The sequence below is a fragment of the Ambystoma mexicanum genome, chromosome 11 (assembly GCF_040938575.1).
Source record: "Ambystoma mexicanum isolate Mex_15411 chromosome 11, UKY_AmexF1_1, whole genome shotgun sequence".
Lineage (NCBI taxonomy): Eukaryota > Metazoa > Chordata > Amphibia > Caudata > Ambystomatidae > Ambystoma > Ambystoma mexicanum.
The window spans coordinates 1,388,641,329-1,388,656,366 of record NC_090934.1 but is presented as its reverse complement, the minus strand read 5'-3'; the positions used below and the strand labels follow the sequence as shown (position 1 = coordinate 1,388,656,366).

Genomic DNA, 15,038 nt, shown 5'->3' with positions numbered 1-15,038 from the left:
GGAGACCGATCCGAAATATGGAGAACCTTTTTGTACCTCATCGACTATGGCTGCTTGCGACAGTCATCTGTGGCATGAATATCATGAAAAAACAGGTTTTTAAAAACAGGGTTTTCATGTGATGCATTTGCAAATGGGCGTGAAATCTTGCCTTACCATGGTCCAACCATTCACAAAATCTGTGTGAATAACCAGCATGTGCAAATAGCTTGCATGTAAGCACACACAAACACACACACAAACACAAGCTCAATTGAAATTGAAGGGCTTTGACAGCATTTTTAGCAGTAATCACCTTTTGACCTAAAATGTTGCCATTCCACACCACTTCACTTTCCAATATCTATAAGACGAAAGTAATGACTAAGCCAAGAAGGCACACCATAACCCCAACCACCAAACAATGCTGAGGACAAATACTGTAACTGCACACACTATAAAGGCACAATCAAAATCACGACCACAGCATGGACTTCTTATAATGGCGACAAGGGAGTACCAGCTGCTACTCCTCATGACCTTTGGCTTCATATCTCTGACAGACTGTGTGCGACCTCCGAGGCAGCCAATGAGATTGCTAACTGTAGAGGAGTGGCTATGGGTACGGCAACGTGTCGCCAGGTTCCATTTTGTTGCGAGAAATCCATTGTTCAGCGCCCTTCTCCCTTAATTGTGAGAGGCATCTTTAGCAGTGCCGTTGCCAGGCTGGGAACTGGGTGGGAGGGGGGCAGGCCCCTCCTCTGAAATCCTGGGCCCCCTTTGTGCCCCACCAGGGATCTCGTGAACACCCTCCGGCGTGATGTCGACGCAAGCATGATCAGCCAGGGGATGGGATCACATTTTGATGAGATTAATATTTTTGATTACACATTCGCACAATGTGGTTAGTGTGCTGAAAAAAAAACAGCACACTGGCGGCTTAAACCGCGAATGGTTACATTCAGAAGTGGCACGAGAAGATAGTCAAGAATTTTAACATTTATTCACTGGAGGAAAATAAGCATGAAAGTATGTGAGCAAGCAATTTCGAATGGCTAAAAAGTGTAAACATGGCGTGTCACTGCTCATATTTGCGAGAAGTAAGCATTGTTTGGTGAGAGGGCATTGGAGGATGCCTGAGTGCGGGGTAGAATAAAAAAAAAAAATGTCTCACTGAAAGCTGCAACTGTCCAGTGGCACCATTGTGTTTGTGACACTGTCGATGTAGAGTGCTTTTCAGCTAATTGCAGTTTGCACAACGGGACTTTTAGATGCTCACGTTACTAAGAGAAAGGCTACACTGCAAATCTCAGAATACAAGTTGGAATAAAATACCGGCCTGGTTAAAGGTGTCACCATGATGGCACCAGCAAAAGGGAGGTTAGTGACTGCATGCAACAGCCACCTAGCAAAATTAGGTAGAGATAAAAGCATGAAATATGAGTACAACAACGCAGGATAGCATGGGGTATGTCTGCTACTCAGACTTCATTGGAGTGTACCTAGAGTTACCGCCAAGTACGGCCGGTGTAGGTTGTTGGGATGAACTGTTCCTGTGTCTGTTTAATCGCTAACAGGTGACTTTGGGGTAGACTGGATAAGTATGTGGTGCATTGCAGAGGCTGCTGGTGTGGCATAAAGATTTCCCTGGAATTGGGATAATGGATTGTTCCAAAGTGAGCCCAAACCAACCCAGGGTAGGGGAGGTGCAGTGGGGTGTTGTAATTTGTTTGCACAGATGCTTCTCTGCAGGAGCGCGTGTGACATCACACATTACTCTTTTGTAGGTGGTCCCCTACTTTTGTCTATGCCCCCCCCCTACTTTTGTCTGTGCCCCCCTCTCGGCAACACCTAAAGTTGATCCCTGGTGACGACACTGATCATTGCCAAATAATGAATGGGTTAAAGCACAGGTACGTGTAGCCCTCCAACTCATGACAAAAAATAGACCAACACCCGTGGATGTGGAAGCCTCACGTTTAGGACCTCCCTGTGCATGGAAATGTCACCATGCCTCTGTGCCGGAGCAGGCGCTGTTTTGCACAAAGGCTTATAAGGATTACCATGTGTTTGCACATCATCATAAAAGTTCAGATTGCATGTCAAATTACACACGTGTTGTGAGACACATTAAGACATGACAGCTTCGGAAAGAGTATTATTCTTGTTTTGAGTACTATTGTGTTGTTTGTGGTGCCATGTTTTGTTTCATGAGCTAGACTCCTACATGTACGTGTGTGTTCACCCATTATGTATCTGCAATCTGAACGTACAGTGGTACACAGAAAGAGCAATCATTTCAAAGCACTCTGCGGCATACATAAACTGCTGGGGAGCAGGTGCAAGTGGATCTAGGTCACCCGGCCTAAGCCCTGCCCACCTGTAAATCATCTTAAAATGTTGGCACCTCCCTGTTTTCCCACCCCTTTTCCCTACTAAAGCAGCCCTCCAGCCTCTTTTACTTTGCAGTTGGTGGGCAGGTGCAAGTCACCTGGTCTAGGTCCAACCCACCTTCTTAGCCCTGTCTCTTCCTTTCAGCTCTTAACTCTTAGATCAAGGGCATCTGAAGTGAAGGGTGGACGAAGAAAAGGGCAATTCCTGTTTGGACCTGTTCAGACCGGAAGGGCACAGGGCTCGAACCCCTGCTCAGGCAACAGGTAAGCACGCGCTGGCATGTGTTTTCTCCTTCCATACTCACAGGCGATCCTCATCATCACCAGGCAACACCAATGTCAACGACAGTGATCCTCCTCTAAGGCATGGACTCCGCAATGCAGCAACCTTACCCACATCAGCCTCAAACCCAGCAACAGCCCCTCACCATCTACAACATGGACGTTGATGCTCGCCAACGTCCACTGAGCTATCACCCATGCAGCAGACATCGCCAACCTCATCACAACATATGACCTTGATGCCATGTTCATCATTAAGACCTGGCTGACACCCACGTCTACCCACATCCTAGAAGTCCTTTTCCCTGAAGGCCATAGATCCAACACAGAGACGGGCCGAACAAGACAGGCGGAGGCCTTACAGTCATTCACAGGATCTTGTGGCCCTGTACCAGACTTGACGTCGACAGCACTGGCTCTTTCAAAGTCCTCTCCTGCCATTTCCCGCTCTCCTCGACGGACACAGTCACCTTCCATCTCATCTACTGACCACCCAAAGCCAAAATTGCCTTCATCAGAGACTTCACCGACTTGGTCACCATTACGTCCATCATGCAGGCAAACAACAACTTCCTAGGAGACTTCAACTTCCCAGGCAACAATGCAACCAAACTGATGAAGGAAGCGCTCTTCAGCGTCCTCGACACCCTCAGCCTCACACAGCACATGAAAGACCCACCACACAAGAAAGATCACACGCTCAACCTAATCATCACCACGCTGTCTTACCTCCACTACAGCTGTCCTCTCCAAGTTGACTGGCCTGACCATCTAGCCATGCCTTTCAACAACCTGCACACCACCTCAGTTAAGCCATCCCAGTAAAAACCCAGCAAACAAACCTTCAGGTCCTTCAAGAACTTCCCAGTGGAAGCTATCACAGAAGACCTCACCATCTTACACATTACATGGACTGAACACCGCCAACCTAACTGCTAATCTCTACTGTTAGCACTGAACCCCACCCTCTCAGCCTCTATCGACCAACACACAAACAGTGCAGCTGCAAATTGAAACCGTCAGCACCATGGTACACGCAAGATCTAAACCTCAGCAAAAGAGTCATCATGAAACAGGAGAAAACCTGGTGCCGCCGTGGGACTGCTCCCGACCTTTAAGGAACTTCGAGCAACCCGCCGACAACTAATCAACACAGCAAAGGCCTCCGACTATAAAATAACCAAGCAGAAGCCGACAACAAAAGCAGAGCCCTCTTCAAAGCGGTCAAGCAGTGCATCAGTCCGCTAGCCAACCCTGCCATACCACCCTCCATTGAAAAATCCACCATCATCAACATCTTCTTCTCCAATCAAATCAGCAAGATTCGCCAGCACGTATTTGACAGCTCTGCATCCACAGACCCACCTCACATCCTTCCTTGTGAAATCTCCACCCCCCGGACAACATTCAAGACACTCTCGCACAGGACATGGTAGAAACATTGGCCGCCCTCAAAGCCACATTCTATACAGATGACATCCTCCCAACATCCATCCTCAAGACCCTCCCCGCAGAAGCTCCCCTTCCCTACCTGGAGATGATCAATAGCTCCCTAACTCAATGCACCTTCACATCAACCCCAAAAACAGGACAAATCCTCCCTCTGCTAAAGAAACTCACTCTGGATCCTGACAACCTAGGCAACTATCGCCCCATCACCTTGCCTTCCTAGTTAAGATCATGGCAAAAAGCTGTAGCTGCACAACTTCAGCAACACATTGATGCCAAAAAAATCTCCTCCAAACCTGCCAATCCAGATTCAGACCCAAATGCACCACAGAGACAGCAACCATACAGGTGTTTATGATATGATATGATGTGGCATTTGTAACGCGCCTATACACAGGTGTTTCAAGTGTTTCACAGTGCCCTCAACATCCTTCACAATGGCCACTCCTGCCTCATGGTTCGACTCAACCTCTCTGCCACTTTTGACACAGTAAAACACCAGGCACACATCAAGGGTCTATGCAGATAAGACTCCATCACCCTGGCCCTCATCAGCCTTCACTGGCTCGCACTGCAAGCACAAATCACCTTCAAGTCTTGCTGCATCATCTATATGGCTGTCACCCTCAAGTCACCCATTAACCTTATGGAGAAACTCAGCATCTCCGGCCGACAGTGCACCACCAAAAGTCAGGACACCTGCAGACTTGAAATCTGCTGCAAAAAGGAGAGGACAAGAAAACAAGCCTTCTCTGTCTAAGCCGCAAGACTATGGAACCTCCTTCCCATCAGCATCAGACTCACCCCCACGCTCTTCCAATTCAGAAAAGAACTCAAGATCCCCCTCTTCAAGGAGCCGTTCCTACTCAACACCTAAGCCATCACACCACTCCTCGCGCCACCTGCCTCGCTAGAAATGCGGGTGACCTGTGGATGTTCTCTGTCAACACGGCCCAGAGTCCCACCAAAAAACTCTTAGTGCAGTCAAAAAGCCTACATTCCCATATACCGAAGTAAAAATATTATTTTGGGTGTGGTGTTTCAAAAAGTATAAAAAAGGCCACCGCTTTGGGGTAGATTTGGGCCTCTAGCAGAACCTTTAATGATATATATTTGTTTATTTAAAGTGTCAATAAAATGTTTCCATTTTTTACATTCTGGCGGATGAAGGGTCCACCCCGACCTGACACTAAAAAGAAAAAAAATACATGAACACTTTTTAAACTATTACTTAGGGCCTCATTACACGGATAGCGGTATTAGCACATGGACCAAGGTGCTATTAGCACCTTGGTCCATGCCGGTAAAATACCGGCACCGCCTTGGTGGAAGGGGGAATTACCGCCCCATTCCAAGGTTGGTGGGGCGGTAATTCCCCCTTCCACCACTGCCCTTCCCCATTCCCATTTTTGCCCCATAGGCCATAATGGGAATGGGGAAGGTGCTAATTACGGCACCGCAAATTGCGGTACCGTAATTAGCTCCCTGGGTCCCTTTGCGGGTTGGTTTTTAACGCCTGCAAAAAGCAGGCGTTAAAGCACCAACCCGCTAAGGGACCTCGTAGTAAGGCGGTAATGGTTAACAGTCACCGTTACCATTAACGGTGACCGTTAACCATTAACGCCATCCGTGTAATGAGGCCCTAAATTAGTGTCATACAGATAACGGTGGGCCCCTGCAGGATGGTGTATGTCTTTTTTAAACCCTCCATGACCCACACTAGAAATTGTCCTGATAAAAAAAAATAAGAAATCCTGGAAAAAATCTTTTTGCCCTGAGCCCCGAAAATGTATCAAAATTCAGGCTTGAATCATACAAAACAAATGTGATTAAAATTCCACCCCAAGAAAGTGCAGCCAAAGTCAGTTGGTATCAAAAAATGATTATCTACTCTTGTTGTGCAGTAGACGTTTTTTGATGGTGCAGTTAGTTTTGCCAATGCACTGTAAATGGAGGGTAGACTCCAATTGCAGAGTAAAAGTCAGACAATATTAAAAAATTAAAACTATTGTGGAGTCAGAGAGTGCCAAAGCAGCTGCACTTAGCAACTGTACTTTGTCACCATTCGTTCCTGCGCCAAGACTTATACGTGGAACTCTTGAATTTGAGGTCAAATCATGTGGTGCGGTACTTCAGACATATACCTCCTGTTCCTACTTAACGTGTACGTTATATGTAGAATAACAATGACTCTCTGCCAGATCTCTACACACTCTAACATAATCACCTCTAATCTGGTTTAGTGCTAGCATCCTATTGCATGCGTTTTACAGCATGACTGGACACCTGATTTAGGACAAAATGTGACCAAATACACTACTGCAGGTCATAAGCACTTGTGTAGAAGCCTGTGTACACGGGCAAAGGTTGCGTTCACGATTGTTTTCCCTTTCAAGGGCTCTTTGTGCATCTGTCATTTTTGGGTGGAAAAAAGTAATTCATTTTGCATTGTCTCTATATATGCTAAGGGCACAGCTCCCTCTAGTGGTGGCAACGGCCGAATCTACGCAAATTGGCATTTACTCGATGTATTCTAAGGCAAGAGCTCCCTCTAGCGGTGACAACATGTGAAGCTATTGCATCAAACATACAGGGACAAACATACATCTGGCCTTTTATTATTATTACATATCTGGTTGTTAAAGACATTTAGATATGTGAATTTGTCCCTTTTAGAAAGTCATCCAGGTACAATTTGTTCTTATTTTCATAACTGATGCGTATGTTCTATAGCTTATATTGTGGTCATAATTTTAGGAAATGTAACTCTTCGGGTTTCCCCAAAATATCGCAAGTAGGGCTAAACTCATTGAACAACTGAAAAGGAAACGAAAACTCGGTTTCACATAAGCCAATAAACATGCAAGTAATTTCATAATACATATTCATTGCTGCAATCCTGAACAACTGGACCGGAGTATAGTATGCGGTGGGTTGACAAGCCCAGCCATACAGTCCAGTGTAATAGAAAGAGGACACGTTTGAGGATTACATTATCAGTACAAGAAACAGATACAAAGAAAATATTTTATAAAAAGACTGACTAAAAAATATGTTTACAAATAATATTTACTTTAAATTATTGTTCCGCTGTCTCTGTGTACTGGCTTCAATTCTGAGTGTCCTTGAAAAGGTTTTTTTAATTGTCTGCGCTGCACAGTTTTCTGATAGTGAAACCCTTTTTGGACAAACACTTAAGGATTGGCCTCAATTCTTTGCTTTCAACCTTGTAAAAAAATTCTAACACTGAAATAAAAAAAACACTGACTACATGAAAAGCAAGTGTTTGCAAATCCTCCCCAAAGTGCAACTTCCTTGTGATGCATATAAAAGACTCTGAATCACAAATTGGCACCAGAGTGAAGAATACCAAAGCGCAGTCGGGAAGTGTAAATTCAAAACCTGGTGTAGTCAATTAGGCCAAACTTGAATAATAAAATCAAGGCAAACCAGGCGAAGTGGGAAAAAATGAGTCTCTTTGAGACTAGAAGTATGCGCTGATTGTTATAAACTTCACATTTTTTACTATTTTGGCCTGGAAGCAAATGAAAAAACAGTGAAGTAATGCCAACTTACATTATTACTGCATGTCTTGTAGCGAATATTCCGTCCTTCGCAATTCCTAAAAGATAAATAAATGACACACATGATTTGATTGCAAGAAAACTGGAGTAAAATAAACTGGTACAAATCTTCACATGATGGCGGCATTTATAAAGTCGTGAAAGATGGAGAGAAGAGGCCGGCCAAAACACTTTGAATTTGCCCCTCGGGCATTTGGCACACGGCTTTAAGGAGGGGACTATGAACTCCGCGCCAACCTTCGGGGCGACGGTGAGCAAAGGACTTGCTCACTCATGAGCAGGATGCGAATGCCGCTACTTCATTGTGAACCAGAACCCTAACTTGTCATGCCCCCTTTTCTTCACACCTTTCAGAACTAGCCATGCCCTGACATCTCAACAAATATATGAAGTATTCTGACGTCACTTGGAAAACCCTGGAGATCACAAGCATCCATCCCACATTGGCCACTCGGCTCACCCGCTCCAAACCGCACCAGGCCCAAATATCATCCTGACCCCACCAACAGCTTTTAACCTTTTATCATTTTGATAAGGGACACAAAAGATACTAGTAAACACTGAACAAACACGTCGTCAAAGGGGAACAGAAAAATTGATAAAAAACGCACAAACAGCAAGATATTACCAAAACTTCTAACAACATAGAGAAAACATTCCTGCAAACTCCACAAAAGACTTCTCAACAACTCTCCAAAACCTCAAAGCACCATTCAACCATCATTCAAGTGTGAGTCTGCCCTGTGCGACAACATCCCTCACAGCCTAGGAAAACGCACAAAGGACCAGGAAGTGAGTGTTACCACCTTAGAGACCCACAGCTCTTTTGCTGGACTTAGGACCTTTTAATTTTAACTCCCGAGTGAGTGGGTCCTTTTTCTCACTCCCTCGTGTTTTTCCCTGACCATGATTTTAGGTTTTCACTGTTTTTGGAGTCTGACAAACTCTATAGGCTTCTGCTTTTTGTATAGTGACAGAGAGCACCTTCAGTGCATGGACACTGAGAAGTCCCTTGGATTGCTCTTAAGCTTTAAATACCTTTTCTTGAGTGAACTACTGTTCCCAAGAATAGTAAGGTGAAATTGATCCCACTTACCTTTTTACTTTGTAGGCCCAGCAGACACCATCTTATGTCTTATGTGGAGTGCTCCCGGGTTACCTGGTATCCCCTTATCCTCATGTAACATTTTTTGTTACCCTTACTACTTAAAATGGCTGGTGGCAGTGGTTTACTTTTTACTACCAGTGTGCATTTTTTTTTAGGGCAGGCTGAACCCTCAGGTGCAATACAGCACCCATGGGTGACCATTTTGTCAAAATGGCCACTGCCTTCTTTTTTCGCCATTTTCTGTTTGTGAGGTCTTTCATGGCTTTTACTCTATCCGTTGAGATACGTTTGAGCCCTTTGTGTGTTTTGCCTTTGGCAGGCTTCAGCCCTAAAGTCCGCCCCTGGCTCCAGTGTGTCTGGAAGGACAGAAAGTGAGGGAGGGTCCCAAAACTCCCCTGTCCTTTATCTCTAGGTGTTCCTGAACGAAACCAGTCCTGAATGGCTGGCTGGCTGTCCGGGAAGGACAGCCACCCTACTGGGTGATTGACAGCCCAGGTCTATGAAAGAATGAGAACAATCTTTAAAGGCAAGGTTCTTGGGAATACAGGCAGAGTCGACCACTGAAAGAAACATCTGAAGAAGAAATCATGAAGAGAAGCCCACTGCAACCTCCTGGACCTTGAATCGCCCGGTGAAGCCCTGCTGCTGTGCTGATTTCCTTTTTCGCATTGACAGAGAAGCTCTAGATGTAATAACTTCTCCCCTTGGGCTGGTGGGACCAACAAGCCCTGTGACTATCTCCACTTTGGGGCAACCCCTGACTTGATGCATCTCTTCAGCGCTACAGGAGCCCAATGACAGGGGTCGAATGTACATAACCAAGTGCGACGTCTTCCGCGGAACAAATCCAGCCAAAAGCACAAGGAGCCTCCTAAGGACACTCGAGAAGCAGGAAATCCCGATCCAGCATCGCCTCACCAGACTCCAGGACCGAGAGAGCAAGGAAAGTCCAACCAGAGATATTCGTTCTGCATCAGTGCTGTTTGCGAGGCGCTGAAACTGTGAAGAGCCACTGAATCGAAGAGAGGCTGTAGCTGCCGAAGCCCTTTCCTGAGTACTGCCACAGGAGTCCACCAGACGTCCTCCCTCTTGTCCCCACGACTGAGGCTCAGGAACAAGGGTCTTCATGGCTGTAGCAAGACAGAATCCAGCCAGACCACTTTCTTCAAACCAAAGGTACTTTTTGGGCTTGGGGTACTTACCTTATTGCCATAAGTCATGTTTTCTCACTTGAGAAGTGCACTGGCTTACCTTTTCTGAGTTGATTTCAACTCCCCTTGCAGAGGCTTAACAGCTTGTCTTCCTTCAGTGATTTTCTTGAACTATCCGACTTTGTGAAAGACTTTATCCAAGACGTGCATCAGAACGATCGACTTGGTCCAATTGACCTTGGCTGTCCTAGCTCCTTAAAGGCACCCTTCTAATCTATTGAATTTGGCATTGGTTGGCCCCTCATAGGTAGTAATGTGTTGAACACTTTTACTGCTGGGAAAGGCTTACCTAGATTTAATTAGAGGATTCAAACTGTCTTCATGTTATGAGAAACTATGTTCTAACCTTTCTATTTCCATGACCCTTCCTTCCTGAAACTCAGAGTCTAAAAAGTATACTGATGTTTACGATAAATGCAATACTATCCTTGTTATTGAATTCACTTCAGGGTTTAAGAGAAATGTATTAGCATGCCCAAAGAGAATTTGCCAACTTTATTGACTTTGTAAAGTTAATCCAAAGTTTGCTTGACAGTTACAAACAATTGCCTTTTTAAAGAATGCTTAACTAAAACTAATGTGTAAATAAATATATATTTATAACAGAAACCTTGAGTGTAAGTGTTACTTGGTTACTTGTATTGACTGATTTCATCTGTACAGCTCTACAGCTCACATGTACCCCTCTTGAGATAGGCCTAGTTGCTCAGTCACACTACCAACTTGTGTAGTACAGACCTATACCAAAAGGTGGGTTACCTAATACCAAGCAGATAAGTCATGTGTAGTCTCACACAGTGTGACTGCACCAATGCTTACCTAACAGCGAGCCAGGCCTTATTAGGGCGATTAACTTTCATTAGGAGATTTGGGCATCTCTTGGGCTATATGAACTTGGACTAACTCGATGAATCACCTGATTAATCCATAATGGTCTCGATGAACCAGACTAAAAAATCATGTATTCATCAAAAGTTCCTCTTCTCCAGATTGGCAACGAGTCATCCTGCAAGACTCAGAAGCCTACTTCGAATTTGTGGAGGATGTGTCAGTCTCCAAAACCCTGTCCTGTTTTCGCTGTGGGCGTAAATCTTCTCTAAATAGATTCAGCTGCTAGACCGGTGCTCTGATGAAGATGTTCATCCAGGTCTAGTCATGACTGTTCCCCTGGTTCTTTAAAGTCTACAATCAAGGATTAATGGTAGGTAATCCCTGAGCGTTTTGGGTTTGACTTTAATATTTATGCTGAGTACAAATGGAGGACACAAACCACCAACCTAAAACTTAAACTTTTCCAACATTCTATCAGGCATCCAAACTTGAATAGCTGAAAACCAGCCATGCCTAAATCCAGGGACAACAAAGATACTGATATGTTCCCACCCCACAATCCACAACCCTAATCATCCCCAAGTAGCAGCCCAATGATTCCAACCCGTCACCCACCCCGGTGACAGTTGTCAAGAACGTGATAGTAAAATTTGACCGGTCCCTGTCTCCCTCCAAACTCATCTCCGTAACGGGAAAGGATAACTGTTCACACTCATCTTGTAGGTTCCCAGCACTAAATGCGGCACAAAACAATCCAATGATCCGAGCCCTGATCCACCCAAAAGGTTATTACTGCCGTAGCCTCTTGATCAGAATCCCTAATAAAGGAACTAACAAACATCAGGCCATACAACCCGGAGCATCGCTTCTGGTCTTTGCTGCATTAGCTACCCAGCCAATAACAAATAAGAGTTCAAAACCCACTGCAGCACCAGATGGGGAATATGGAACATTCTCCACGTGCATCTTATGGATTCCTTTACTATGTACACCCCAATGCGAACCCAGTGGACCTGCACGACCAACAACCTGGCCGCGATCCATTCAAATCAACCAGATTTGGGAAGAGAAGACTAACAATGTCTGGGTAAATAATGTGGAATGCCCGCCTTCAGGAACAGACCACCTGAAACTGAAAACATCTTTAAAAACCCTCCTATTAAAAAAAAAACATTCAGAAACCCATAAAGACAATACTCATCCTCACAGACTATGACACAATCCCACACTTGAGCTGTATTGATGTATTTTCTATAGGTAACCTGGAATCAAGCCATCAAGCCCGGTATCTGCTGCCCTGCCTATGATCTTCCATGTACCTTTTCTTCATGGTGAGTCCTTCTCACCCTCGCCTCTTTAAATCTTCAGCCCCTGAATTGTAATGTGCACCAGCAGTGCTTTAGAAAGACCAATAAATACATTTACAAATAAATCATGCATTATAGTATGGCTTGATCGCAAAAACAGATTAGAAAAAATGAATACAGTTTGAGAGAGTGCTCAAACCTTGCAATGAACATTGCCCTGGTGGAATGTTGGCAAAGGGACACTGAGCTATGTCCGGGAATGTTGGTAGTGAAACATAAAGCTTTGGAACAGTAATTAGCACCTGGGGTTGGGGAGGTCACAGCCAATCCGGTTCCATGGATTGCGGGCTGAAATTTCTATTCTCAGCCCGCATTCTATGGAACCCGCAGGCTGCCTCCCCGCTGCGGGCCGCCATCTTCTGGCCAACCTTTTACTTGTTTATTTGTTTTGTTTTACTTATCCCAGCCCTACTTATCTGATTGTGGCATCTGCCGCCGCCGCCGCCGCATCAGCTGCCGTCCTTCTCGGTTTGTGGCCGCCTTGGAAATGGAAGAGGAGCTCCGTATGGAGCACTGCCTTCCATTCCATGGTGGGCATCTTTGGACAGTATTTCATTCAATGAACGGGATGCTGTGTGTGTCCCGTTCTTTGAAGGAATATACTTTATTTTTAACACTCCGGGTTACTGCTTTGGTAACCCAGGGTGCTAATAGCGTTAGCAGCCGGCCGCAAGGGCTGGAACAGGGGGTAACATCCCGGTTCCTTTGTTATAGGCCCTCGCTACTCTTGGGACTATAACTTGGGCTGCCTGGCCCTTATCCCCGTTCCAGCCGTTGGAACGGGGTGCTAACGCAATATTATGTTTACAATGGCTCACCAACAATCCACTGTTATGATTAGGCCATTATGATGTACGTGAAGGGCTCTACCATGTATTAGTACCCGACGAGGGACAATCAGATTGTTACAAATTATCTGATTGGCCCTAACAGGGTTCTTAGAAGCCCGACAAGACTCTGCTCGCCGCCACGTCCTTCCACGAGTGGCCGCCATGGCAAGGGAGAAGAGACTACATGTAGTCCCTTCTCCTGTTAACATGGTGGCCATTTTTTTGTTTTCTTTCTTTTCAATCTTTTTAATGGCTGCCATGGAATGGGAGAAGGGACTGCCTCTAGTCCCTTCTCTCGTTCCATGGCGGCCATCTTCTTGGTTTACTTTTTTTTACAGCTTTGAATGAAAACAGACTTTGTTTCCCGTTCCATGGCAGGTCTTTTTTTTCCGGTTGCGAAACGCCAGAGCATCTTGCAACCGAATAAACTCACTATTAGACACTGGTCTAACGGGTCTGGTTACTAATAGCAATAAGCCTCTCAGTGCGGGAACATTACCGCGTCTGATAATGCCAAGGGGCCTTGTAGATATGGGTCTTAGGGCATTAGTTGACGCGGCAATGCCCCCCCCAGCCCCTGTCTCTGGGCTTATTGCTTAATTAGGACCTAGGGCGGACACGACAGCCAATTGATCACTTGGATCGCGGGCTGAATGACATGATCAAGGCTCCCATTCTGAGCAACTTAGAAGCTGCAATCGTCCCCTAGCCATCTCCCTCCCACCACCGCTTCCCGCTGCTGTCCTTCACCTTGTCCCCCAACCACCGTCGAGCTACCCCTACATCTCGGGCCGGCATGGAAATGGAAGAGGAGCTTTGCATGGAGCACCACCTTGCATTTCCATGGTGGCATTCTTGGGTGAGTGGTTGTTTGAATGAACAGGTTGTGGCTAGCGCACAACCTGTTCATTCAAACAGACACATTCCTATCTCAAGTGGGGTGCTAATAGCAAAATGATCTCCCCCGCGCGCTTCGCGGCTAGACTGGCTCCGGGCCGAATGCCAAGGCCAATGATTCCCTCAGGCCTATAGCTTGGACCCCGCTTGCAGGGGTATTATTCTTGCTATAGTAACAGTCAGCCATCATGAGGTAACGACCTGAGTGAAACAAGGGCATTACTGACGATGATGGGACATGATCACATGGTACAGTCCACCCCAAGGCTGGTATGACCAGTGTCACCCAGGAGAAGGTATTGAAAGGCTCCGGAGTGATGCGCTGCAGCCACCCGAGAAGGAAGGTTATGAGTGCAGCAGAAATAAGGGAAGGACAAAGCATGGCCTGTTCATGGAGGTGAGAGTGTAGGCTGGAAGGGGAGGGACTGGAGCGGGCACTGGATGGGCTGAGGCAGAAAAAGACAAGCAGGAGGTGAGCCTGGGCAAGTGGTGATACAAAGTTGCGGGAAAGAAAAGGCAGAAGTGGATAAGTGGCATGTTAGAAGTGCGAGAGAATGGAAGGCTAAGAAAATTGAGGGAACGCAGGCTTGTTCCAGTACACAATGGGCCTCATTATAATGTTGCCGGTCCAGAAACAGTACCAGTAAGCTTCCCGGTACCGTTGTTTCCGGACTGGCAAACTACGAGTTCTGCGAGTGGGGGCCTTTCAGCCCACCAGGTCTGACCTGGTGGGCGGAACTGCACCCGTTCGCAGACCTTGACGTATGCACCGGCACCAACCATGAAAGGTGCCGGTGCATCCGTCCTCCCCATTCCCATTGAGTCCAATGGGAGTCAAATGGGAATGGGGAGTAATATTTTCCGGCGCCCGGGAATGGGCAATTACCGCGTCCGCCGGGGCTGTAATGCCCCGGTAATTGCCCATTCCGGGATGCCGGAAAATTCATGACTCCGGCGGCAGCCATGCCAGTATTCACCGGCACAGCTACTGCCAAAGTCATAATGAAGCCCCAATGTCTGCTTTCCCGGAGATCTGGCTGGATGCACAGAATTCCTAGGATGGCTAATTAGCTATTTTGACAGTACATTTACCGGTTCAAAATGATT

The 15,038-nt window shown here is 46.1% G+C and overlaps 1 protein-coding gene across 2 annotated transcripts in view; it reads right to left on the bottom strand.

The window, feature by feature from the left end:
• ADAMTSL3 (ADAMTS like 3) overlaps window positions 1–15,038 on the bottom strand; it is a 1,638,295-nt gene that overhangs the window by 788,474 nt on the left and 834,783 nt on the right. For both annotated transcript variants that reach the window (XM_069625001.1, XM_069625002.1), the window contains exon 5: window positions 7,680–7,725. In XM_069625001.1, the coding sequence (XP_069481102.1) occupies window positions 7,680–7,725 (46 nt within the window). The remainder of the gene's footprint in view (window positions 1–7,679; window positions 7,726–15,038) is intronic.